Source organism: Phascolarctos cinereus, unplaced genomic scaffold (genome assembly GCF_003287225.1).
Source record: "Phascolarctos cinereus isolate Bilbo 61053 unplaced genomic scaffold, phaCin_HiC Scaffold_2;HRSCAF=192, whole genome shotgun sequence".
NCBI lineage: Eukaryota > Metazoa > Chordata > Mammalia > Diprotodontia > Phascolarctidae > Phascolarctos > Phascolarctos cinereus.
The window spans coordinates 247,918,075-247,945,179 of record NW_027555625.1 but is presented as its reverse complement, the minus strand read 5'-3'; the positions used below and the strand labels follow the sequence as shown (position 1 = coordinate 247,945,179).

At 41.2% G+C, this 27,105-nt stretch overlaps 1 protein-coding gene across 1 annotated transcript in view; it reads left to right on the top strand.

Annotated features, from left to right (window-relative positions):
* Nucleotides 1–15,298, top strand: part of RBBP8NL (RBBP8 N-terminal like) — a 74,434-nt gene extending 59,136 nt beyond the window's left edge. The window contains exons 11-14 of the mRNA XM_020981532.2: nucleotides 1,933–2,053; nucleotides 7,734–7,795; nucleotides 8,075–8,204; nucleotides 12,540–15,298. Of these exons, the coding sequence (XP_020837191.1) occupies nucleotides 1,933–2,053; nucleotides 7,734–7,795; nucleotides 8,075–8,204; nucleotides 12,540–12,679 (453 nt within the window). The 3' untranslated portion in view covers nucleotides 12,680–15,298. The remainder of the gene's footprint in view (nucleotides 1–1,932; nucleotides 2,054–7,733; nucleotides 7,796–8,074; nucleotides 8,205–12,539) is intronic.
* Nucleotides 15,299–27,105: the final 11,807 nt, after the last annotated feature.

Sequence of the window (27,105 nt, the reverse complement as noted above, 5' to 3'; positions counted from 1 at the left end):
TTTTGGTTTTTCTTTCTTGTGGTTTTTCCATTTTGTTCTGATTCTTCTTCCACAACATAACTAATGTGGAAATACGTTTAACATGATTGTACTTGTATAACCTATATCAGATTATTTGCTGTTTTGGAGAGGGGGGAGAAGAGGGAAGAAGAAAGAAAAATTTGGAGCTCAAAATCTTATAAAAATAAATGTTGAAAACTATCTTTACATGTAATTGGAAAAAATAAAATACTATTAAGTGGGGGGTAGGGTTAAAGTTTTGAGTTCCAAGTTCTATTACTCCCTTCTTCCCTTCCTTCCCCCCTCTCTGAGATGGTAAGAAATCAGATATAGGTAATACATCAGAATAATCTGGTACTGGCTAAGAAATAAAGTGGTAGATCAGTGGAATGAATTTGATATACAATACATTATAGTAAATGACCATATAGTAATCTAGCATATGATAAACTCAAAGATCCAAACTTTTGGGACAAAAACTCATTATTTGACAAAAACTGCTGTGAAAACTGGAAAACTGTGGTAGCAACTAGGTATAGACCAATATCTCACATCATATACCAAGAAGAGGACAAAATGGACACATGATTTACACATAAAAGGTAATACCATAAGCAAATTAGGAGAGCATGTAATAATGTATCTGCCAGATTTTGGGTAAGGGAAGAATTTAGGACCAAAAAAGATAGAGCATTACAAAATGTAAAATAGATAATTCTGATTATATAAAATTGGAAAAAAATTCTTTAACTTTTGCAACAAGTATCTCCGATAAAGGCCTCGTTTCTCAAATATATAGAGAACTGAGTCATTCCCCAATTGATAAATGGTCAAAGGATATAAACAGGCAGTTTTCAGACAAAGAAATCAAAGTGATTTTTTTTAAAAACTGATTTTTTGTTAGTATGTGACAGAGCTGGAAATAAAGCCTAGGTCTTATGACTCCAAGGCCTGTGTTCCTCTTGGCCTGTTTGATCAGTAAGCCAACAAGTTTTTCCACAACCTGCAACCCCACCCCATCCCCATCTGCTCAGAATTGTAGTACCTGTACTCAGAAGAATACAGGCTCACTGTCCTTGGGGAGCATATGAGAAGTCTCCTCCTTGTCTCTCTAATCATGAGACAAGCTTGCCACACAGGAAATATTAGAGAACTATATAGCTGTATGAAAAAGTGTTAATTGCTTGTCACCCTCCTTATTCTCTTTACTATAGCATCCATGGGATTTAGGGACTACTCCCAGTTAAATGAGAGCACTTTAAATTAAAAAGAAAAAAAACACCCTTAGAGGCCTTCAGTGGCCTCTAAATTTCTTAAGTTGTGCATTTTGATTTCTAGACTATTGCATTGATTATTCTTTAAGTAAATAAAATTTTCTGTGCCTGAACAACAATGTCTCACAGGGCTCCTTTGAAAAATGACCCCATCAATGAAAAGCAAAATGATAAAAACCAAAAGCCAAAGGAGCTTAGCTGCCCAGAGTTAGAAAAATCCTCGGAGATCATCTAGACCTTAAAGAGGGTACTTAAAAGTCACCTAGTGTTACAATAAGACATGGGGGGAAAATATTAGAATTGAAGTCAGAAGGCCTGAGTTCAAATCCCAGCTCAGCCACTTAACTTTGTGAACCTGTTTTATCACCTATAAAAATTAGGGATTGGGTTTCATGATTTGTAAAATCCCACGAAAAACCTATAAAATATCATATATCAAGGGATGGCACTTGAAATAAGATTGAGCATGGGAACAATAGCAGAATATTGCCTGGGTCCAAAGCCTAGGAATTTCCTGCTCTGGAACAAGGATTGGGGTAGCAGGGACCCAGAGAGGGCTTCTTTAAGCCCCAGGTTTGGAGGGATCGGCTGCTTAGATCAGAAAGTACGCAGAGCCCAGGAGATGCTAAATACTATTGTCCTCCATGTTATCTCCTAGGAGCGAATGCCATCCACACAAGGTCATCATCCCAGCAAGCTCACTTCAGACGAGGCTGAACATGAACCAGGAATCAGGCTGAGGTTGTCTCTCCGGAAACAAGAAGCAGATGGTCATCCAGGTAATCCTACTAGTATGTGACATCAAAATAACAGATAAAGGGACACAGTGCACAGACTGCTGGACTGGGAGTCTGGAAGACTTAGGTTCAGAAGCCTGCCTCTGACACTTATTAGCTGTGTTATCCTGAGCAAGTCACTTAACCTACAGGAGGTTCGACTTCCCAATAATACTAGCCAACATTTGTATAGTGCTGACTATGTGCCAGGCATTGTGTTTGGCACTTTATAATCATTATCTCATTTGATCTGCACACCAATCCTGGGAGGTAGGTGCAATTATTATCCCCATTTTACAGATGAGAAAACCAAGGCTGACAGAGGTTAAGTGACTTACCCAAGGTCATGTAGCTAGTAAGTGTCTGAGGTTGGATTTGAACTTGGGTTTTCCTGACTCCTGGCTCAAAGCTCAATCTGTTCTGTCACCTAGCTGCCCCAAATGTATATAATGGAAATAATAATGCCTATAGCACCTACCTCACAGGGTTGATATGAGGCTAAAATGTGATAATATATCAAATTTTAAAGTTTTATGGAAATGTTAGTTGTTATTTTTAAATAGCTTAATCTAGCATATTGATTGGATTGCAATACAAAATTCATTGCTTGTTGCACTTTCAGATTATATTTCCATCTCTGGGACAGTTCTGAATCCCTCTCCCAACCATGGTCTTCTGCTAAAATGTAAAATAATTGCTTAAAGGATATTGCCTCTGCCACTTACTCCCTGGATGACCATGGACAGCCATCTTCTCTTCTGCAGATTTCAGTTTCCTCAACTATAAAATGGACTAAGTGATCTCTAAGGGCTCTTAAAGCTCTATATCCTATGATCCTAAGATCATATCATATCCATAAAATAATTGATATGTCACAGTAATAATAATTGTTTATATTTCTATAGCAATTTATATACATGACCTCACTGGATACCTTAGCTTAGAGGTAGCTAATAATAAGAATTTATTTAGACATTTATTTATGACACTTATTTAGAACTTTCAAGTTTACAAAGTACTTTTCACATATTATTTCCTCTGACTTTACAACAACACTATGAGTTAGGTACCACGGGTATTATCCCCATTCTAAGGATGAGGAAATTGAACCTCAGAAAGACAAGCAACATACCCATGGATCCAAGAATAAGTCTTAGATTAAAACACACATCTTCCTGACTCTCAGTCCAGCCCTCTACCCACTATGCTCTGTTGCCTTTCTACGTAGTACAACTATAATTATCCCCATTTTATAGATGAGGAATCTAAAACTCAAAGAAGTAGGGGCAGCTAAGTGGCTCAATGGATAGAGCTCCAGCCTTGGAGTCGAGAGGACCTGAGTTCAAATCCCAGCCTCAGACACTTAACACTTACTAGCTATGTGACCCTGGGCAAGTCACTTAAACCCAACTGCCCCACCAAAAACAACAGCAACAACAATAACAACAACAACTCAGAGAAGTAAAATGACCTGCCCAAGGTAACATGATAGCAAATGGTAGAGTTGAGATGAAAATCTTGGTCTCCTGATTTAAAGCCAATATTCTTGCTAACTACAGGACTATTGCATCCATGTCATTGAGAACAATGTATTATTAGTGGGTTGTGGTGAACCCGTGGAGTGACATTCAGAAAGGACAAATCCTAGGGACCCCCCTTATTCAATATGCATATTGATGATGAATGGCATAGAGAATAATGGTCCACAAATTTGCAGAGGTTAAGATTCAAAGTGACCTTGATAAAATTGAAAAGTAGTTCAGGGTAGTATCATTAAGGGTATTGATCTTGGACAATTTACCTGTCTGAGTCTCTGTTTCATCATCTGTAAAATGGGAAAAAGAATAAATCTATCTCACATGGGTATTGGGAAGATAAGATGACAGAAAGGAAAACATATTTGGAAAGGAATGAGTGTTTTATATAAGTAGAATTGCTTGAAAATATATAAAATATTATACAAATGCTATGTTATTACAAAACCAAGATACAACTCATTAGAGGGTAGCTTGAGTGGTTTAGATATTTGCCCAGCTGGTGGAGAAGAACTAGAATAGATTCCTGTTCAAGGCCTTTCCAGTTCTGGATTTCTTCATGTGACTGAGACTCTAGAATCCTCCTCCTACTTCTTTCCTTCTAACTGTAGTCATTTTCCGAGCCTTCCCCATGTTGTTATAATTGAATCCCTTCATGCCTACTTCCTGGGAGCCAGACCATGAGTCACATCAAGAGATGTAGCCTAAGACGGCTTTGGCCACTGCCAACTCACTATGTAAACTGAGCCTTGGGTCTAGCAAGAAGATCCTGGGGAGATCAGGAGATCTGGGGTGGAGGTGTGGCTGACAGGCCTAGTGCTGGGCCGAGGTGACCCTTGGCAAAGTGGGAAATCAGGAAAGCTTGACATGCCTAGACTCCTTTTCCTGGGCCCAGGGCCTTTGTTCCTTGTTCTCCAGGGTCCCTCCCTCTGCCTACATCAAAAACTGCTCTCAAGAATGGGGTGATATATTCTTTTGCACCAAGGTGTCAGTGAATGACATGTCAATGAGGGAACTCCTCTCCTGGGTGACAGGCTTTCTTTGACCTGGCATTATATTCCCCAAGAGAGGGATGAATCTTATTCCAGCCTAGCAAGGTGTCTAAAACAGCAAGGCTGGATCCCCTAAAAGATGGATGGTGGAAAAGTGACTGTAAAATTAGAATTATTATCTCTGTCCTGTCTACTTCAGTACAGATTCAATGAGACTATGGCTAGTAAAGTCTCTATCCACTCTGAGACATTTTGCAAACCACTATGAAGTGCTATATCCTGATGAAACAGAGAAAAAGACTGTTATTATCATCTAAATATACTATGAACCTACACACTGTATCTGCTGTACTAGCTACGTGCAGGGAGGACCATTGCCAGAGGGCTGGATCCCACTAAATGATGGCCATTGGTGGGGAGAGGAGGAGGAGGGCATTGAGACCCAAGAAATAGACAAAATACAAAATAGTCCTCAGTCTTACGTGTTCCTTTCTCCCTTCAGCTTCCATAATAATGAAGTAGGGTACAGAAGGTATTGTTTACACAGTTCTTATACAGTATACAAACATTAATTTAATTGTTCATATTCTTAATGTGGGCTATTTGGCCAACGGTCAATGAGCTGACATATTGCTGGAGGAACTGAACCACATCCATATTGACATTCTGGTTATGAAAGAAACCAGACATAATCTAGGACATGGATGACTGGAAAAGGAGGCGGGCTAGTTATGCAGTAAGAATGAGAGAAAGTAGTCACTCAGTCAATAAGCATTTATGAAGCGCCTACTATGTGCCAGGCACTGTGCTAAGCACTGGAAATACAAAGCAAGGCAAAAGACAATCCTTGTCCTCAAGGAACTCATAGTCTAATGAAGAAGACAGCAGAAAAACAGCTACATACACAAAATATATATAAGACAAAGTAAATTGGTGGTTGTCAACAGATAAAAGACATTAGCATTAAATGTGAATGATTATGAATCTTATTTAGGAGAGCCTGTAATTAAAGTCAATAAGCATTGAAGTTAAGCACTTCCTACGTGCAATACACTGTGCTAAGCAACACACTGATACAAAAAAAGGGTTTTAAAAAAAACAGTCCTTGCCCTCAGGAAGCTCACAGTCTGATGGGAGGGACAACATGCAGACAATTACGTACAAACAAGGTATAGACAGAAGAAACTGGAAAACATCCCAGTTTCCCAGAGGGAAGACACTAAGATTGAGGAGAACTGGGAAAGACTTCTTACAGAAGGTGAGACTTTAGCTGAGACTTCAAACAATCCAGGAGGAGAGGGTGAGGAAGAAGAGAATTCCAGGCAAAGGGGACAGCTGGTAAAAATGCATGGAGTTGGAAATTTAAGGGTCTTGGCTGAGAAACAGCAAAGAGGCCAATGTCATTGGGTCACAGAGTATATGGGGGAGGAATAAAGTGTAAGAAAACTAGAATTGTAGGAAAGAGCTAGGTTATACAGGGTTTTGAATGTCAGAGTCTATTTTATATTTCATCCTGGTGGTGTTAAGGAACCTAGAGAACTAGAACTAGAATAGGGAACTAGAGGTAATATGGAACCACTCGATTTATTGAACAGGGAGGTGACACGATCAGACCTGTGCTTTGGGAAATTTTGACCGCTGAGTGGAGGATAGACTGGAGGCAAGAAGACCAACCAGCAGCTTATTGCAATAGCCTAGGCATGAGGTGATTAGTGCCAGCACCACGGTGGTAGTAGTATCAATGGAGAGGAGGTAGAGTGTCAGTGGAGACATTGTCAAAGGTGACAGTGTCAATGGAGAGAAGACTATAAAATGAGAGGTGTTACAAACGTAAATAGATTGGCAATAGATTAAATATGGAGATGGGGAGGTTGAGAGAGAGTGAGGAGTCAAGCATGATACCTAGGTTGTCATCCTAGGTGACTGGGAGCACAGAGGCAACTTCATGAATAAGGAAGTTAAGAAGAAGGAAGAATTTGGTGGGAGAAGATGATGAATTCAGTTTTTTGCATATTATACCACACTAACTAGTCTAAGATACTACAACAATTAGAGGAGGACCTTCTCTATGCTGAGTGGACCCTACTTGGAAGGCTTATAGAAGGATAGAGACAAAGGTTGCCATCCAATGTGATCTGCACTGGTAGAGGGACCACTCTAACTTCACAAGTACAAGATCAGAGAGATAGCACTTTGTTTGAAAATGATCTGGGGGTTTTAGTGGGTCACAATCTCAATATGAGTCAACAATGTAATGGGATGGCTAAAAAGCTAATACATTAGCTCTGGGCTTCATTAAGACAGGCATAGCTTCCAGGAAGAAGAGGACAGCCCTCTGTACTCTGCCCTGGTCAGACCACTAGAATATTCTGGGCTCCACAGTGTAAGGACACTGCTAAGCTGTAGACTGTCCAGAGAAAGGAAACTAGGATGGATGGTGAAGAGTCTTGAGCCCACATCATATGAGAAACAATTGAAGGATGTTTATTCTGTAGAAAAGTCTAGAGAGATATAAAAGCTCTGCTGGACTTTTCAAGGACTATCATATGGAATAAAGATTAGGCTTGTCATAGTGGATAGAGAGCCAGCTTCCAATTAAGGAAGACCTGGGTTCAAGTTCCATCCCTCACATAAACTGGCTGTGATTGTGACTATGGACAAGTCATTCAATCTCTCAGTGCTCAAGGCAACTCACTAAAGTTGTAAATTGAAGAGAAAGTTCCTACCTGCATTGATAAAGGAAGTTTCTTTACCTTCAAGTTCCTTATACCTATAGGCATACAACCTATAAAATCATAGCTCAATCCCTATCCTTATTACTTGTTGGCCCCAGGGAACAGAACCAGGAGGACTGAGGGGAAGCCATAAAAAGGCCAGCTTAGGCTTAATGTGATGGAAAACTTCCCAACCATTGGACTACCCAAAAGTGGAACTGGCTTCTTTGGGAGGTAATGGGTTCCCTCATAGTAGGTCTTCAAGTCAAAGCTCACCAACAACTTGTTGGGGGGGTTACAGTAGGGATTTCTATAGTAGGTGATTCTGATGACATTAAAGGCCTTTTATTGCAATGAAATGAGATGTGGACACAAACAGCTGAACTTCTAAGCCATTGTTCACTAAAACCAAGAGCCCAACATTCTTTCTTGTGCCTTACAGACACCAACCACGCTGAGTCCTCGAAGCCAGAGTCTGATGAGATGGATACCTCAGACAGTGAGGTTTGTTCCTGCCACCTGGGACTTAGGGACACCAAAGGGGAAGATGGTTGAATGAGAATGCGAAGATAACATGAAGGGAAAAATGGAACCAGCAGTAGATTTAAAGCCAGAGGAGTTCATGTCCCAGCATAACTACTAACTGTGTGTCCCTCTCTGAGCCATAGTTTATTTTCTATAAAATGAGGTGGTTGAACCCCTCCAGCTCCAAACCCTATGATTCTGACCTGGGATTAGAAGGTGCTGTGTCCTAACCTAAGCAATATCTCTCATGTGCTTCAGGTGCCTCCTAATTATGACCCAGGAACCAACCAAGATACCCAGGGAGAAGACCTAAGGTATTTCTGTGTGAAGGATAAAATACAGGGATTGCCCAAGAAACGGAAACGAGGACAAGATCTATGGAGTAAAGGTATAAGAGAAGAAGGCCCAGCCGAAAGAGTTGGCTTTTCCAAGAGGGTAAAGAGCATTATGGGAGAGAGAGGAGGGGATGATAGGGGAGAAGGAGAGCCAGGTCTCAGGGGGCAATTATTATTTCTAGTTTCTAATCATGTTTGAATTTGCCTCCCAGCAACTCTGGACATACTTATCATCTGCCTACTCAAAGCTGTGACTAAAACCACCTGAATGGCTTCAAGGTAGCCCAGCATCTAGGTTCAGCTGAACACTGGGCCAGGAGTGAGATCAAACTTCATAAACTAGAAAGCACTATGAACATATTCTATCCCCCTGGGTAGAATGTAAGTGCCTTGAGGGCAGGTATTGTCTGACTTTTATATTTGTGTGCCTGATACATAGTAGTCATCTTAATAAGTACTTGCACTGGAAACAAATTGAAAAAAACAAGACAGTACTGGCCCTCAAGGAAATTGCATTCTATCAAGCAGAATACATCACGCCATGCCGCCTTTTCTTTTCTCTGGGTCTCAGTTTCCTCATCTGTAAATGAAAGAGTTGACCTGAATGATCTGTAAGGTTGCTTACAGCTGGAGTAATTTAAAGCATTACGGAAGAGAAAGAAAGAAAAAAATGAATGGAAATAATGTTTATGAGGTCAAAAGGTTAAAGGTATCATACAAAGAGACTTTTTGTCATCACTGCTACCATTATCCTGCTATGTAACAAAAGTTCCAAATCAAGTATCAGAAACTATTTCAGGCCCTTTCCCAGGATGCTGGGGCCCAAACCCTGGGCTTGCTGGATTAGGATTCCATTTAAAAGCGGAAGAGCTGCAGAGGGTGAAGCCTGACTGTTTGTTCCCACCACAAGAAGCTCATGCTGCTCAAACATTTGCCTAGGGTGATACTATTGGGGTTTGCGTTCCCTGTGATAAGACACGGTCCCCTGTACATTGGGAACCCCACGTATCTCTCCAGTCCAGGGAACTTCCTGCTAATGGTTAGCCACCCAGACTTGGCAACCAGAGCTCTGAAAGAGCCCTCTTTCACACATAAGCTAATACATGTAAGTCCCTCAGTGTTTATACAAGCAATATCCAGAAACATGGATTGACAGCGGAGGCCACCCACTCCACAATACACTATTGACATTTGGAGAAAGCTTTTATGCAACTCCTGTTTATTTTCCAGACCGGCTGTAGCAGTTGGACTTTCCAACAATGGCATGGGTTATACAGCTATTTCCTACTGGTGAATAAGCAGAAAATTGCCCTTGATAAGACCAAGCTTTAAGCAGCCCCAAGCTCAGTAGCTGCATCCTGCCTCATCATGCAAACCAGATGTTTTGCAGAATGGTACAGATGGGCCCCAAGGGGCCATGGGTGGGGAAGCTGTGGGTTTATTAAGTCAGTTCTTTGTTTTGGTACAATTCAAGATGGGGTACTGGCAGGAGCTTCGTGGTTCCATCTGGTGAATCTTAGTCGTGATGGAGTTTCCTGAACGCACAAGGATAGCAGATGGGCTCAGCCTCTCACCTGGGGTTACCCTACAACTTGGTTTTTTACTTCCTTTTGAGCATTTGAAATATTTTCTTTTTTAGTGCAGATGAGTATTTTTAATCAGTGTGGGTAATTCCCAGTGTGGAAACACCTTTCACTGTTGGAGATCAGCAACTCATCTGTAACCTACTTTTAGAGACTTCTGGGGGCACTGACAAATTATGTGACTTACCACACAGCTAGGTGGTGCCATAGTGCATAGAGTGCTGGGCCTGGAGTCAGGAAGACCAGAGTCCAAATCTGACCTCAGACACTTACTAGCTGTGTTACCTTGACCAAGTCACTTAACCTTGTTTACCTCAGTTTCTTCATCTGTAAAATAAGTAGAAAAGGAAATGGCAAACCACTCTAGTATCTTTGCCAAGAAAACCCCAAATGAAGAGTTGGACACAACTGAAAAACAACCATGCAGCTTATATGTATCAGAGGCTGGATATGAACATTGGTGTTCCTGATTCCAAGAGCAGCCTTCGATCTACTACCTCTTATTTGCCTTGTATTTAATGGAAATATTATTAAAAGAGAAAAAAACAACTGTATACTACCAGAGTGGGACTCCCATAGAGCTAGCATGACTGTCTCCTGGAGAACATACCACAAAGCAGGGTCCATGCCACAGCTGCTCATTTTTGCAAAGAAAGGGCCCACAAAGTAGAATTCCCTGCCCTCAGTCATATACACCCAGAGTATGTGCCCCCTTACACTGTGAGGAAGTCTTCTTTGATTTCTTACTAGCAAGCAATCTTCACTCTGCCCTTGCTTTTTTGTTTCGTTTTGTTTTGTTCTGTTTTGTTTTGGGGGAGTTTTTGGAGGCAATCAAGGTTAAGTGACTTGCCCAGGATCACACAGCTAGTAAGTGCCTGAGGCCATATTTGAACTGGGTTCTCCTGATTCCTGGCCCTGCACTCTATCCATTTTGCCACCCAGCTGCCCCATGTGGTTTGTGTTTGGTTTTGGTTTTGGTTTTTTTTTCCCCTAGTTTGAAGGGACTCTGGATACAAGAGCTGTAATTAAATTCTGGAGTAGCAACGAAAAGGATTACCTCCCTGGAAGTAGCTGCCTACATCCTGAGATAGAAGGGCCTGGGCTTGCCACACAGGAAGCATAAGGAGCCAGAAAATGCCACTAATCCCCTAGGTACATCTTCAAAGTTAGGCAAACCTTCAAAGAAAATTCTTCCTGCACAGACACCTAGCAGAAAGAGGCAGAAAAACAAATGCTTCTCACCCTACTCCTCTTATTCCATAAGTGGCCTGGGGAAAGTATTATTTCTCTAGGTCATGTAAGTCAATGATAGGACTCACTGAAAATGGAATGATTTGAGAGGGAAAATACCCAATCTAGGATGCTCCTCACCCCAGGGAACAGAGTTTTATGACAAGGAGTTATCTAAGCTACTAGAAAATCAGCTTGGACCCCAAACCAAAGAGATAAGCCTAACTTCCAGAGAAAGCACTGCACTATGTTTCTGGTGGCCCAAAAGGCTTTTTTAACAATAAAACGCTCATTTATCAAGAATCCAAATAATCAGAAAGTTCAGCCCAGATAACCCGAGCTCTATCACAGACTTAGAACTGGAGGGGACTGCCCAGGTCACCTAGTCAAACCCCTCAATTTTACAGTTGAAGAACTGAGGCTAAAGAGGTTGAGTGACCTGCCCAGGGTCACACAGGTAGAAAGTGGCAGAGGCAGGTCTTCTGATTCCAAATCCAGCATTACTTTCCTCTGTACTAGGTTGCTTCTATGTGCTTTGTATCGTCTTCAGAAAGATGACTCTCCTTTGCCTGATTATTAAACTGAGGCAAAAAAAAATCCAGTAACAAGACTAATTTAGTACTTTGGTTAGGGGGAGGGGATTTCTGCTCAGACATGGGCTGAGTTTAATGGTCTCTCCCAGCTCTAAAATGCAAAGATTCTGTTATTCTTTTTTTTGCTCCTTCACTCCTACCTCTAGAAGATATGTTTCCCTGTGTCAAGGCCTCCATTCCTGGAAGATAATGTTCTTCCGGAAGTAAATGCCTCCACAATCCTGAAGAATGCTTACTGCTTATTGGCTGGGAACATGGGAAAAGGCATCTGGTTGCACTTCTCAAAAGGATCTCCTCCACAATGCTTGAGATTCTTCATACTGTTCCAACCTTAAGTGGCACCAATTATAGGGCTCTTTAAGTTAACAAGCCTCGGGGCAACTAGGTGGCACAGTGGATAGAGCACCAGCCCTGGAGTCAGGAGGACCTGAGTTCAAAGCTGGCCTCAGACACATAACGCTTACTAGCTGTGTGACCCTGGGCAAGTCACTTAACCCCATTGCCTAACAAAAGAAAAAAAAAGTTAACGAGCCTCTTATATCCAAACACTCTTGAAAAAATTGTATCGAATTCACAGCTTAGTATGACTTAATTTATCAAAAGTTTTTCTCCTAATATCTGGCCAAGAGTTTCCATATAGAGAGCTTAGGAGTTGTAACTGGGAAGGTAATTTGCAAAAACACCACTGGAAAGAGTGAGAGAAGACAGGCATGGATGGGTTGCTTTGGACTGCCAGAAAGCCCAGGACTTCTGTAGAATAGGAAAAGAGGATTGCTAGACAGTAAGGAAGATGTGTGGAAATAAAAATGAGTGGGTGCCTGCTCAGCAATTTGCCTGGGGCAGGCCCTGGTCTCAGATCTGATCTAGCTTAGGGTCCATTTTTCCCAGTATCCCTCACATCCAATGACCTATGTAGTCCTTTTTCTGAAAGATTCCCCCACCCTGATGTTAATTCCAGTGTCTGCCTTCTTGTTTATGGTAGCTAAGAAGTCCCCAAGAGGAAGAAGAAGAGTGAAAGAGGTCTCTGCCCAGATTGAAGAAGGAAGCCCAAAGGAAGAAGACAATCCCAGCCCTGCTTCAAGCAATGGGGCTTTGGAGGAGACTTCCATGAGTGGGCCATGAGTGGGAATTCAGGAAGTTTTGTTTTCATTAAGACAAACAAAAAAGAAATGACATAAAATGGCCAAGTGACCAAGACCAGAGTCTCCAAACTCCAAAGTGCCAGCAGTCTTGGACTCTGTGAGTTCCTTCCCCAATCCTAGATTTCAACACCACTGTGTACTTCTCCCAGGGGATAAGAGTAAGGCAAGCAAAGGGCATTATGAAGGCTTGGTTTGGTGTGGAGGGAAAGGAGTAAACAGGGATAAATCTTTTTAACTAGTTTCTAAAAGCACAAACCATCTTAGCAAGAAAGAGATGGCACAAATTCAGGAACCCCTCTGGCCTCCACTCTTATCTTAAGTAAAATGAACACAATCAATCTTTGGCGGTAAACTCTGAGGACTGTGTGCAAATGGCTGGAAGGTTCTTACATAAAGGAGAAGTAGTTTGATGACTGAACAAAGAGCCCTGGGAACAGAAGGGTTTGCAAAGGCTCAATCCTCCTCTCGAGTGGGGAACTTTTTTTCTGCCGAACATTTGTGTCCAGCCTTCAGCCTTGGAGTCATGGTAATTCCTGGAAACAGAAATTAGCATCTTTTCCTCCCTTAGGGAAAAGTCAAATAGTAATTGAATGGATCTGGGAGGTGGATGGTCCAAGGCTTCAGACCAGGTAAACTTGGAACAGAGGTAGTAGAGGGGAAGAAAAAAGAAGAATAGAAGGTCCTGGTATTCACATCTCTGCTGCTCTCTGAACTTGGAGATATTCACCTGCCTTCCTCTCAGAAGAAAGAAACAGCAGGAACACAGTGGCCACTGGTCAGACAGAGATGGCTGGCTCTAAGACCCTACCATCTCTCTACAAAAGAAGGAGCCCATGACAGCCCTCAGAAACTGACTGCATTCTGCTCCCTGTGCTTTACTGATTCTACCAATTCTCAATTATCCAGAGGCAGCATTTGAGAGTAGGACCACTGGAATCCACAAGTAATCCAAAAGCCTTGTTATGGCCAACAGATTCTACTCTCTCCCATAAAGTCAACAAGTCTTGATTATGCACCTTCTTTGTGTATGATAATATCGGTGGCCCTGTATTAGCCTGCATTCTAGGAGAGACAGGAGACTTGGTCCTTACCCTCACGGAGCTCATAGTCTGACTGGGGAAACCAGACTCAGGTGGGAGGGGGGAGGGAGTGAACAATATAAGAAACAATATAATTCAATTCAAGAAACTGAGGGCTAAACTACATGGCTCTGACCATAAGGGGTGCAATGCCAGGCAGGTCAATGAGGTCCTTAAACCTACACTGAAAACCGCAATGTAATAGTGCATCTTCTTGGCCAAAAAATGAAGCCATTATTGGTAAAGGCTGTATTTCTGAGGACTAGGAGCCTCAGGATCCCTGGATTTTTACATTGGCCAAGCCTCCTACTCTCATTTTTCACCTCTAGACCTCCCTGGGACTCTGTCAGTGGTAGAAAGAGGATACAGTCAATGACCTTGAGGTTTTCAGCCTGGAAAGCTGGGAGGATGAAATACCATCTGTAGAAATTGAGAAGTTAGGAGGTGGGACATTTTTGGGGAGGGCGATAATGACGAGTTCAGTTTTGGCCATGTGGAGTTAGAAGTTCTAGCAGGACATCTTGGTATAAATATGCAAGAAGCTAAAAAAAGTTTCTTCACTGGAGATATTCCAATAAAAGCTAGATGACCACTGATCAGGCATTTATAGAGTGGATTATTGTTTGGGTACGGCTTAAACTAGATAGCCTCTGAGCTCTCTTCTAACTTTGAAAATCTGTGGTTCTGTGAGGAATGAGGTACATGGTGGCCAGATGTGGCCACTTTGGATAAAAAATCGGGCTTATACAAAAATAAGTTAAGAACCGAATTGGGCTTCACAAAAGGATACGTGGGCTTACAATTAGAAGAGGTCTCAGAAGTCACCTAGCACTATCCTGAAACAGACCATGAGCTTTTTTTCTACCACAACCCTGAAAGGTATCATCCAGCCTTTGCTTGGATACATTTCTCTACAGAGGTTTAAAATGTTCTTGTGTATTTAGAAATGACTTAGTTTCTACAATTCAATTTACAGGCAACATGTAAGCAACATTCTATTGTGCAGATTAAGCATCCTCTGTAAATAGGTCAAAGTTGGGCAGCCAGGATGCAGAGAATGAGAAAAGGTCTGCCTTGAATGCTGCATACAAGTTATTTTTTTTTTCTCATAGGCTGGGTCTGCCACCTAGTGGAGAAGTCTGGTAATAATGTATTTTACCAAAGCTAAAGATGGCAGAGAGAAGTCATAGAAAAGCCAATCAGACAAGGCTAACAGTCAATCAGAAAAGGTAATCAATAGGTAGACTGCACTTAATTCCAAAATGGTGGGCATTAGACAGTAATTCTGGGTTTTTCTCTTAATCTTTGTGGTCCATAGGCTTGGAGAGTAATCCAAAAATCCTTCCTGTTGAACATTTTTTCTCAATTCAAAACACTGTGATATGAAATTCTATTCTGTGTTGTGTTCTTACCATTGAAATGATGTGACATTTTGTGGAAATAAAATTTCAAATGGAAGCCGTGTGATTTATAGAATATTCAGATTGGAAGAAACATTAAAGGTTACCAAGTCTATCCTCCCACCCCATGCAAGAATCCTCTATGACATAACTAACAGAGGGTCATTCAGTCCTGCTTGAATACATCTTGTGATGGGGAGGGCGTTATCCCATGAGGCAACCCCCTCCACTGCCAATCCTTTCTGGCAGTTAGAAAGCTCTTCTTTATGCAGAACCAAAATTTGCCCTCCTGTCACTGCTACATCTATATCACTAGTCTCACCCTCAAGAGCTATACAGAATGTCTACTTACTACCTCTTCTATATAAAAAGCCTTCAGCTATTGGAAGGCAGAAATGTGATGCAGTAAGAAAGAACAATGGATTTTGAATCAGAGGACTTGGGTTCAAACCCCAGCTCCCCTATTTACTAACTATACTACCCTGAGCAAATCACTTAACTTCTCTGGATCTCAGTTTTCCTCATGAATAAAATGAAGAGATTGGATATAACCGCTAAGATCCCTTCCATCTCTGAATCCATGAGCCAATGTTCCTCACCCCACCTCCCAGGTAAACACTCCCAATTCCTTCAAACATTCTTCATATGACATAGTTTCTAGCTGCCTTCTTTACCATCCTGGCCACAATTTTCAAGACATGCTCCAGCTTGCCAGTGTCCTTCCTAAAATGTGGTATCCAGAACTAAGCGTGATGCCGCAGAGGTAGTCTGACAACAGCAGAGAGTGGACGAGCTTCTCCACTTGAGAAACGAGACTTCTATTAACACAGCCCAAGATGGAATTAGCTTTTTTGATTCCCACAACACATTTTGGAAGTAGGAGAGAGAGAGAGAGCATTGGGAGGAGCAGTAAGAAAAGGGACAGGGATTCCATATTCCCCATTTTTATGATATCACCAAAATTATCTTCAATCCTGACTTGATTCACATCACAAGGATGCATGGGTCCACACACCACAGGCTTGTTCTTTGTAGAAAGATCTCCCTTCAGCCACTTGTGAGGGAAGTTTAATGAGTAGGATTAGATGGAGCGGGCACTGATAAATATGATCAAGGATGGAATGTCCTTGTCCCTGTACCTACTAAGATAGTTGCTACAGCATGCTCTGGGGGATGGTGACCATATTTCTGGGAAATTTTGAAGGCCTATAGATCCTTTGGAGTCTGCTTGGAAGATATGGTCAGGCTGTTAGCATCTTCAGCTGAATTCCCACCTCTGCCCAGAACTGGCATACACATGAAAGGGAAACACAAACCAAAGATGGGACCTTATTCTCAAGGAGATCAAAACACAAAGAGCAGAGTTATTTATGTAAAAACATTGGCAAAACAACAAACTATCACAATTAAAATTAATAAAAATGTATGCATAATAAAAAGTGCTCACTTAAAACAGAGACTCTAATAAAGGCAAAAGCACAATGCAAATCCTGTTTGCCTTTGATTTATGATTTTGATGGCCAAATTGTTCATGACCAAGTGACCAGTATATGTATAATGGGATTCTCCATACTTAGCAAAGGTGGTCCTTGGAAAACAAACATAGTCTGTGGCCAAGAGTATATTCAAAGCCTTTCCAATATGGTAGAAGCTGCTAGAGCTTGGGCTTTGCTGATATAGCCTTAGAATATCAGAAATAAATTTTTTTTAAATAAATGTATGGTATATCTGTTACAGAATATGACGATTTCAGAATAATCACAATTGCAGGCACTGTGGTAAAGTGCAAAGAGCATTAAATTTATAGTTGAAAAACCTAGGTCAAATCTTTGATTAGGAACATATTATCTGTGTGACCTAGGCCTCGATTTCCTCATCTGTAAAATGCAGTTGTATTTAATGACTTCCAAGGTCCCTTTCAGCTCCGAATTTATCATATGATCCTATCACCGAAAACACAATGGAAGGACACATAGTCAGTCAATAAACATTTATTAAGCATCTGCTATATGTCAAGAACTGTGCTAAATACTGGGGAGACAAAGGAAGGTAAAAGACAGTCCCTGCTCTCAAGGAGCTCACAGTCTAACGGAGGAGACAACACGCAAACAGCTATGTACAAACAAGATATATGCAGGATAAATTGGAGATAATCAACAGAGGGAAGGTATGAGAATTAAGAGGGGTTTGGGAAAGGCCTGCTTGAAAAGATGGGGTTTTAGCTAAAACTTGAAGGAAGCCAGGGAAGCCAGCAGGCAGAGATGAGAAGGGAAAGCATTCTATGGCTGGAGGACAACCAGGGAAAATACTAGGAATTGGAAGGTAGACTATCTTGTTCTAGGCTTAGCAAGGAAGCCAGTATTACTGAACTGAAAAGTACATGGGTAGGGCAGGGAAGGAGAGGATAAGGGGTTAGAAGACTGGAAATGTGGCAGTGTAAGTTATAAAGGGCTTCGATTGCCAGAGTATTTTATATTTGATCTTGGAGGTGATAGGGAGCTACTGGCATTTGTTGAATAGGAGGATGACATGGTTAAACTTGTATGTTAGGAAGGTCACTTTAACAAATGAGTAGAGGATGAACTGAAGTAGGGAGAGATTTATGGCAGGCAGACCAGCAGGCTCTTGCAATAATCTAGGCACGAGGTGATAAGGCCTTCAACCAGGGCACTGGCAGTGCTAGAGGACAGAAAGGGCAGATGGGAGAGATGTTACAAAGGTAAGATCAACAAGTCTTGGCAACAGATTGGATATGGGGAGTGAGAGTGAGTGAGGAGTTGAGGATGAGATTATGAACCTGGGTGACCCAGAGGGTGGTAGTGCCTGCCATAGTAATAAGGAAGTTTGGGAGGAAGGGTGGCTTAAAAGAAAAGATAACAAGGTCAGTTTTGAACGTGCTGAGTTTCAGATTCAGGAAGGTCATCTGGTTCAACATATCCAATAGGCAAATGGAGATGTGAGCCTGGAAGTCAGCAGAGAGATGAAAGTTGTATAAACAGATTTGAGAATCACTGGCATAGGGATGATAATTGAATCCATGGGAGCAGATGAGATCACCAAATGAAATAGTATAGATGGAGAAGAGAAAGAGCCCAGGACAGATACGTGCTAACAAGCCTAATGTGGATGAAGATCCAGCATAAGAGAGTAAGGAAGGTCAGAAAACTGGGAGAATATCTAGGAAAGAGTAGTGTCACAAAAAGCTAGACATGGTGGATGCCAACAGGCTATAACATGTCACCGACAGTAACTTGAATGTAAGAAGTAGAGCAAAAACCATCATTAAAGACCCCACGTAGGTGGGGTCTGGATACCCTAAATGTATTCAGGAAAGGTTAAAAAAATCAGAGTAAGTTCTTTGATGCATTAGGGTAGATGATCTATGGGGGATTTCTAGCTAGACAGACAGATAGACAGACAAGAATTGCACAGGATAAAAAGGTATGGAGAGGCTATGGACTGCACAAATAGAAAGAATATCCACACTAATAAAATCATAGACTCACTGAAGTATTGTGACATCTATAGGTTGAGTTTCAGAGAAACAAAGGTAATGTCCACAATAGAAAAGTAACTAGTCTTTGCAAGGGAAGAAAAACAATTGCACCCTTCTGTTCATTAAGAGATTCTGAAGAATCGTAATTTGAGTGACCCAGATCCATTTGGGAGGCCTAAGGATTACCTGACTTGACCAATGCCATTTAGGACTATTTTGTCTTTCAAAATATTTTTTTCTTTACTAAGATACAGACATAACTACTTTGGCTACCAACTATTCCCCCACAAGACCATGGCTTGAACAGAATCATCTTCCACAAACCAGGGCTACTACAGGACTCCAGGTGATTCCCAGAGAAATACACAGAGCCAGGCATGGGAGGTTATGAGTAGAAGGGACCATCCCTGATAGCAAATCTTTAAGAGTCCTGCCCCAATCTTCAAAGCACTACAGGAAATTTTCCCCTGAGTAATTAGGAAGCAGAGACTTCCAGGAGTTCTCCCCGACTGACCAAGTTCCCCACGAGCAATTTGGCCATGATCAGTGACACAAGGGAGCCAAAGAGCATAGCCCAGTGGGAGCCTATGCAGACTTTGGGAAGGCAGAGCGCCCCAACTCATCATTAACTTCAAAGGCTAGTTTTAAGTTGAGGAGAATAGAAGAGTTAAAGATCAAAATTACCAGCTATTAAAAAAGGATTATAAGAGCCCAAACAAAAGTAATCAAACTATAAATTCTGATTCAAGAAAACACAACAGATGCTAGGAATGAGCTTCACATTCCCAAAGCCCAAAATGTGGTTTTCATGTTAGACTTTTGGATTCATACAATCAATTGTCCCATTGGCACACTCACTCCCCTACCCACCCACAATAGCCTGACCCACAACAGCCTGGTATATAGATTCTTAGTTTTCTTCTTAGATGCTCTTTAGTAACTTCCCTCTCCAGACAACCCGCGCCTCACTCACTCCATCTGTGAAATAAGAACATTAAGGTCAACTCTTTCTTCCATTGACAAAGCTACCATAAAGACAAATGAGATGCTAGGTATTAACAGTACTTTGAAGTCTTTGGAAGCAAGGCTTGTAAATACATCGTGATTACAGGACAGCGGTGGAAGCATGTACTCATATAAATTCCTTGTTAAATGCTTCTTCAGTGAATACAGTGTACTCATGAAAGGAGTTAGGTTATTAAGTCAATCCAGAGGGCTGACCTTAATGGAAGCAAGGATTCATCATTAGGCCTTAGACCTTACTGACCTACATCACCCACCACTAAGGGTGGCCTATCCCCTTCCCTTCCTTTCACTCTCTCCCCAAATCCTTGGGTAGCCCAGACCCCACCTCACTCAGTCACGCAGGAATCCTGCTCACATTGCTTGAATGATGAAGGGATTACCAGCTCTAATCTTTTCAGTTAGATGGAGCACCCCCAGACCTAATCATATGCCCTGCCTCTATACTCTCCAGACCCCCTGACGCTTTCATCTGGCTTGCTAGACCTTGCTACTCGTCCTATTGCTATACCCTCAGGACCTCTGGAAGTCTCCATGTGCTCTGCTGCTGAATTCTTTTGTATGTGTTTTCTCCTTCAATTAAAGTGTGAGGTCCCTAGGAGCTTTTCCTTTTTGTATCCCCAGAACTAAGCAAAATGCTTGGCACAAAGTAAGTGCTTAACAAAGTCTGTAATTCATTCATTCATTCACTTACTCATTCACCCATCAGATTCCTTAGAACCCTAACTGTTTCCCTCAAATTGTCTTCAGCTCTACCTTACATCCCCAACTGAAATACCCTGATTCCTAAACCTAGGGGTATACTGATGAATGATTTTTTAAAAATTATACGCAGATACAAGTTTCATCTGCATTTATATTTTCTCTAGGACTTTCTTAAGCATAGACAATAAACAAAACAAAAATTCAAGCCCTGATTTGTATTGTTTGCTGTTTTCTGAGGTGTAAATGTGCACGCTGAAAATTAAACAATCAGACCTCAGGAGCCTGTACCAGTTGGCTCCAGCACACTCCCTCATCCCAACATGAGTCCCTGAGACTATTGCATTTTCCTGGCCCATACTAACCTCACTCCCTGGACTCAGAGATCTGACACATCGGAGCTCGAATTACCTGTGCTTCTTCTGTCTCCTTTCCTTACACCAACCTTCCTCCTCCTCATTGCACCTAAGCATAGGCATGTGCTTTCTATGGTTTGATTGTAAAATAAAAGAGACTATAAAAATTCAGAATTGAAACAACAGGGTAAGGCCAGTGGTGAAGTATATAAATGAAAACTACCCAATCTTAAATTAGGTGACTTTAAACACCTTAACCTATCATGTTCTACAATCTTCTCCATGGTTAGTCTGACTAGCCTAATCTCCTCCCCTGTGACTGGAGCACTTTGTATCTACTCCCTTAGTGGCCTGACAAAGACAGGCATCTTTTCCTCCAAGTGGAAAAATAACCAGTCTTTGCAGGGGAAGATGGACAACTGGACCCTTCTGCCCATTATGAAATACCTTCAGAATCATCATCTGGAAAATAAGAACCAAACCCATTTGGGGGTCTGTGACCACCCCAACACTGAGCTAAGGAACGCTGTTTAGGAGTATTTTGTCTTTGCATTTATCCACCCAAACAAAATTTGGGATTCCCCCAACTGGGCTCTTTGGACAAAGATCATTGGTCCATTCTTCCAATCCAAGGCTCACTGTTATCAATTTTCTTTTCTAAGCAATATCCTGGTGGCAAGGGCAAACTCTAGTGCCCTGCCTATGTAGTATGTAAATCTTTAGTTACTGTAAGTAGGCATTAAACTTCACCTCTTCCATAAAGGAAAAAACAAGAAATATAAACAGGCAAATTAGAATAGTTCCCATCACCTCACAATCAAAATTCAGCCATTTCCAAACCATGCCACCTGTACTCGACTTTTCCTCATTTCTCTCCCACCAGAACCCTGATAGAGGATCTTTCTCACAAACCAGGTTTCCAGGACACTTCTGGACCATTTCCAAACCACACCACCATACATGGTATACCCAGACTCCTTCCTAGATCTTCTTCACGTGCTGTCTTCTCCCATTAAATGTAAGCTCCTTGAGGACAGGACCGTCTTGCTTGGTTTGTATTTGTATCCCTACCCTGAGCACCATGCTTAGCACATAGGAAGCATGCAATAAATGCATTTTCATCCATTAATTTTAATTCAAACTAATACACAGGTCATTCCTAACACCACCACCCCCTGCAAAGTTCACAGGATGCACCCCCTTTCTTTACAGCTTAGCTGACCAAAGATCTTCTCCAGTGTTCTGCCACAGTGCTTATGATACACCCATTAGAGCTTCATTCTTTGGACTGTGTCTCCAGGACAACTATGTTGCCAAGAGGTATACAGCTCATTAAACCATTATCACCTATTAACAGGATGACTCAAGGAAAGCTAGCTGAGAGCAGCACCCTGGAAAAATGAGACCAGAGAAGGCTATTTGTTTTAGCTGACTGATATCAGAGTCCTTAGAAAATGGAACCAAGTAGGAATTGGTTTTTATCGGCAGTGGGGAGAAAAGGAAGGGGATACTTCCCAGGAAGGAGAAGTGCAGGAAGGGTATGACCACATTAAGGAAGCCAAGACAGCTGATTTGGGGAGGTAAGCAAGTGACAACTCCAGGTGCCCTGAGAAGAGCACCAACTTCTCTTCCATTCCGAGGCAGCCTGAAGGCAGCAGATTTTTTTAATAGAGACATCAGAATTGCAGGACTACTGTTTATAAAACTGACTCATTCTATTGTTTGGAAAGTTGATTGTTGTGGAAGCAGGGGAGAGGAGACATGACAAAGACTATGGTGCTGAAGATCTAGGCTTCCTGGGTAGCTGTGAGTATTGGCCCCTGCTTCCCTGTACTGTGTGTCCCTTAGCAAATCATATGCTCCAAGCTTTCCAAGACCTCAAGCATAAAGAATGTGGAAGGGTTTGGATAGCAATGGCTCTATGTTAATCTTTGACAACATCTTCTGAGCCCTTCCCTGGTCTCTCAAATGTGATCATGTCAGAGATCACAGAACCCTAACAAGATGACACAGATGTACTCACACATGCTCCCAAAGTCACTTATTCATTCAATCAACTTTAGAATGATTTGTAATCCCTGAGAGCTATCTTACAAAGACCCCTGGAGGATCAGACTGTGCTGATTAGATTGTTACTTCAGCCAGGGCTTCATCATGATAATCTCCAAAAGCCAGAACCCATCTGTGGAGATCAGCATTAGGACCCAGAATGTCTTAATCTCATTATCTGGACATATGCTGGCAGTGGCCTGCTTCGTGATAACACTGGCAATCCCATGAAGCTGAGGTTCCCAATGCTTGGGGAAATGTGTTATGAGCCACCAGGACAATTTAATACATTTAATATATCCCTCATACTATTCACTGTTGTTGTTCAGGGGTGTCTGACTCTTTGTGACCCCATTTGAGGTTTTCTTGGCAGAGATACTAGAGTGTATTGCCATTTCCTTTTCCAGCTCATTTTACAGATTAGAAAACTGAGGCAAGAAGGGTTAAGTGACTTGCCCAGGGCCACACAGCTAATAAATGTTGGAGACCCAGATTTGAATTCTGGAAAAGGAGTCTTCCTGACTCCAGATCTGGCACTCTATCCACTGTGCCACCTAACTACCCGGATTTATTCATTTAGTGTTTACAATAACTATAATGACTTTTGTCCAAAAAAAGTACTAAACTAAATTTTATGTTACATAATTACAAATCATAAAATTTATACCTATAATTATGAAAACTAAAAATAATAAAACTGATTATAAAATAATTATTAATATTTTATGTGGAAAATTCTATAAGAATTAAAATCCAATAAGGCTTCATATGCTCACTATTATCTGCAAGATTCCATATATAAACTAACCTTTGTAAGGAAAGAATCACTTCAGATGTTACTTTCATCTCTTCTATTACCAGCACACCAGCTACATGCTCACAGAAACACTGCTGAGTGTGTGTAAGGTTGGAGGGATAAGGAAGGAAGAAGAGGAGGAGAGAAAAGAAAGAAATAAGCATTTATGTAGTGCCTCCTATATGCCAGGCATTGTGCCAAGCACTTTAAAAATAGTATCTCATTTTATCCTCACAACAACCCTGGGAGGTAGATGCTATTATTATCCTCATTTTATAGTTGAAGCAATTCAGGCAAACAGGTTAAGAGACTTGCCATTTCCTTCTTCAGCTCATTTTATAGATGAGAAACTGAGGCAAATAGAGATTAAGTGACTTGCCCAGGGTTATGAAGTTAGTAAGTGTCTGAGGCTAGATTTGAACTCAAATATTCCCAAGCCCAGGCCCATTGCTCTATACACTGAGCTATCTAGCTGAACAACTCACCAGGGCTGCCAGCAAGTTCATCTGAAAAACTACCAGATAGAACAGTAACATAAGCAAAAGATTAGTTTAAATCAGAAAATAGCCTTAATACTGAAATGAACAGCAATACAAGGTTTGTTTCTGCAGAACATTTGTGATGGTCCATGATGGTTTCAAGATGATTTATAATGCACGTGCCCAGCAATCACGGTTTTCACGTAGCTTAACATTTATGCTGCAAGAACACAAACATTATTAATTAATAGGATCATGTGATGACACAATTAATAAGGAACAATTATAGCAGAACAAGGGAACTACTCTGGTGCAGTGTTCAGAAATGAGGGTATGGAATTTCCAAGGGTGAAACCAAGATGGCAGAGTAGAGAAAGCACTCAGTTTAGTTCTCCCAACATTCCCCTCCAAACAACTTTAAAATAACACCTCAAATCTAATTCTGGAGAGGCACAGCCAACAAAAGGTCAGAGTGAGACATTCTTCCAGCACAAGACAACCTAGGAGGTCAGAAAGAGAGATCTGTGACATGGGGGAGGAGGCTGGCCCAGAGCCCATGTGGATGAAACACCAGTAGTGGGGCTAAGTGGTGGCAACAGAGGCAGCAGCAACTTCAGGATATTTCAAGTCAAAGTAAGATAAGGTAAGGTAAGGGGACCTGGTAACTGGTCAGAAAGAGATTACAGGGGACCCCCTGGGCTAGCACTGTACAAAAGACCAAATGGCAACTCCATTGCCTACACCCACTTCAAGGGTAGGGAGGAGTACTTTCAGTCACAACAGAGTGGAAAGCATGAGGGGCAGTATCTCTTCAAGCCCCAAGGGATCAGGGACCCCAAGGAAGTATTGCTTCTGGTACCAAAGGGTCAGGGAACCTTCCTAGAAAAGGACTAGAATGTTGACAGGAGAGAAGTGAGCACACCTCTCCCCAGATCACACTACCTTGGAAGCACCTGAAAAGTTCCAAGCCCCCAGCTAACTCTGAAAACATCAATACAAAAAAGCCCCTCCCTGCCCCAAGCTGGAAACAGAGCTCAAACTTTAACATAAAGTTCCCAATCAAGTAATAAGGTAGAAAAATGAGAAGGAAAAAAAAAGAAGAAGAACCTGACCATGAAAAGCTACTATGGTGACAGGGAAGATTAAGACACAAACTCAGGAAAAATAATAATAATAATAAAGTCAAAACAAGCAAAGCCTCAAAGAAAAATGCTAATTGGATACAAGCCTAATAAGAATTCCTAGAAGAGCTTTAAAAAATCAAAATCAAATAACAATGGTAGAGGGGAAACTAGGTAAAGAAATGAAAGCAAAGGAAGAAAATTATAAGAGACAATTAACAGCTTAGTAAAAGAGGCATCAAAAAATACTGAAGAAAGCACCTTAAAAGACAGAATTAGACAAATGGAAAAAGTACAAAAGCTCACTGATGAAAATAATTTCTTAAAAGTTAGAACTGGGCAAGTGGAAACTAATGATTCCATGAGATATCCAGAAACAATAAAACAAAGTTAAAAGAATAAAAAGAAAAGAAAAGAAAATGTAAAATATCTCATAAGAAAAATAACTGCCCTAAAAAATAGATAGAGGAGAAATAATTTAAGAATTATTAGAGTCTATGAAAACCACGATCAAAAATAAAAGACCCTAAACATCATATTTAAAGAAATTGTCAAGGGAAACTGCCCAAATATCCTTCAACCAAAGAGTAAAATAGAAATTGAAAGAATCCACCAATTACCACCTGATAGAGATCTCAAAATTAAACTCTCAGGCATATTATAGCCAAATTCCAAAACTCTTAGGTCAAAGAGAAAATACTTCAAGAAGCCAGAAAGAAACCATTCAAATATCATGTAGCCACAGTCAGGATCACTCAAGATTTAGCAGCTACCACTTCAAAGAGTACAGGGCTTGGAATATGATATTCTGGAAGGCAAAAGAGCTAGGATTACAACCAAGAATAACCTACCCTGCAAAACCAAGTATAACTCCTTCCACCCTGGTAAGAGCTATGAAAAGTTTCTACCTTTTCTCTCTTTCAGGCCTCCTTCTCTTAGAATAGATCTAGCACTAGCTTTTTCTTGGGTTTCGGCAAGGGAAGAAGGAGATGTTTCTACCCTCCCCACCCCCAGCATCCACAATAGTTTCAACTCAAGTACAAAGCACCTAGAACATGTATTTGTCTAGAAGATGATCTTGAAACTTGGTCTTAAATATCTGAGTGCCTATTCTGTTTTGTATTTCTTTTCCTAAGCCCAGCTCAGCAAGCAATGATCCTAAGAAATAGATGTTTACAAACTTAGTGGCAGTAATCTTGTGAGTTCAAAAGGTTGGGAGTTCCTAACTTGGTCCCCACTGCCCAATAGAAGGTGCTTTCTACAACTACACCACTCTTTAGGAGAGAAGATGACTAATTACAAAGGAAAAAAAAGACATGTCTAACTGTCAGGAAGACCTGGGTTTTGTAAGTTACTCAAACAGTAAAGTTTTGAGATGAATGTGAAGCATTTGTTTAGAAGTCCAACAAAGTTGTCCTTACCTCCCAGGAGAGCAAGATAGATATGACCAATTATAGTTTCATGTTTTAAGTGTTTTTTTTAAATGAACACTTAATAAGGTTTTTATGTACTTGAGGAATTTTTTTGTGATGGAAGAAATAAATACCTGTCCTATATTTGATATCCTCTTTATAGAATGAATTCCTTTTATGGATAGGATCCTGTTAATCCTTCATGGGAAGACCCTAGATGTGAACCATATCTAAGCTTGATTTTTAGAGATTTTCTCCATTATTCTGCTCTGGGGTGGAGACATCATAAACCAGAGATTTCCGGAAAAGCTTGATCCCGTCTCTTTGTTGCCAGGCCATTCCCAAAATGAATCTTGGTCTGCTTGAGCCCAGAATTATGGCCGCTGGTGGGAAGCAGCCTCCATGAGTCATGATTCACATCTCTGAGGCTCTTCTGGGATATGGAGGAAAGGGGGAGGAATTGATTCCTGTCATTCCCAAGTGTTTAATTCCT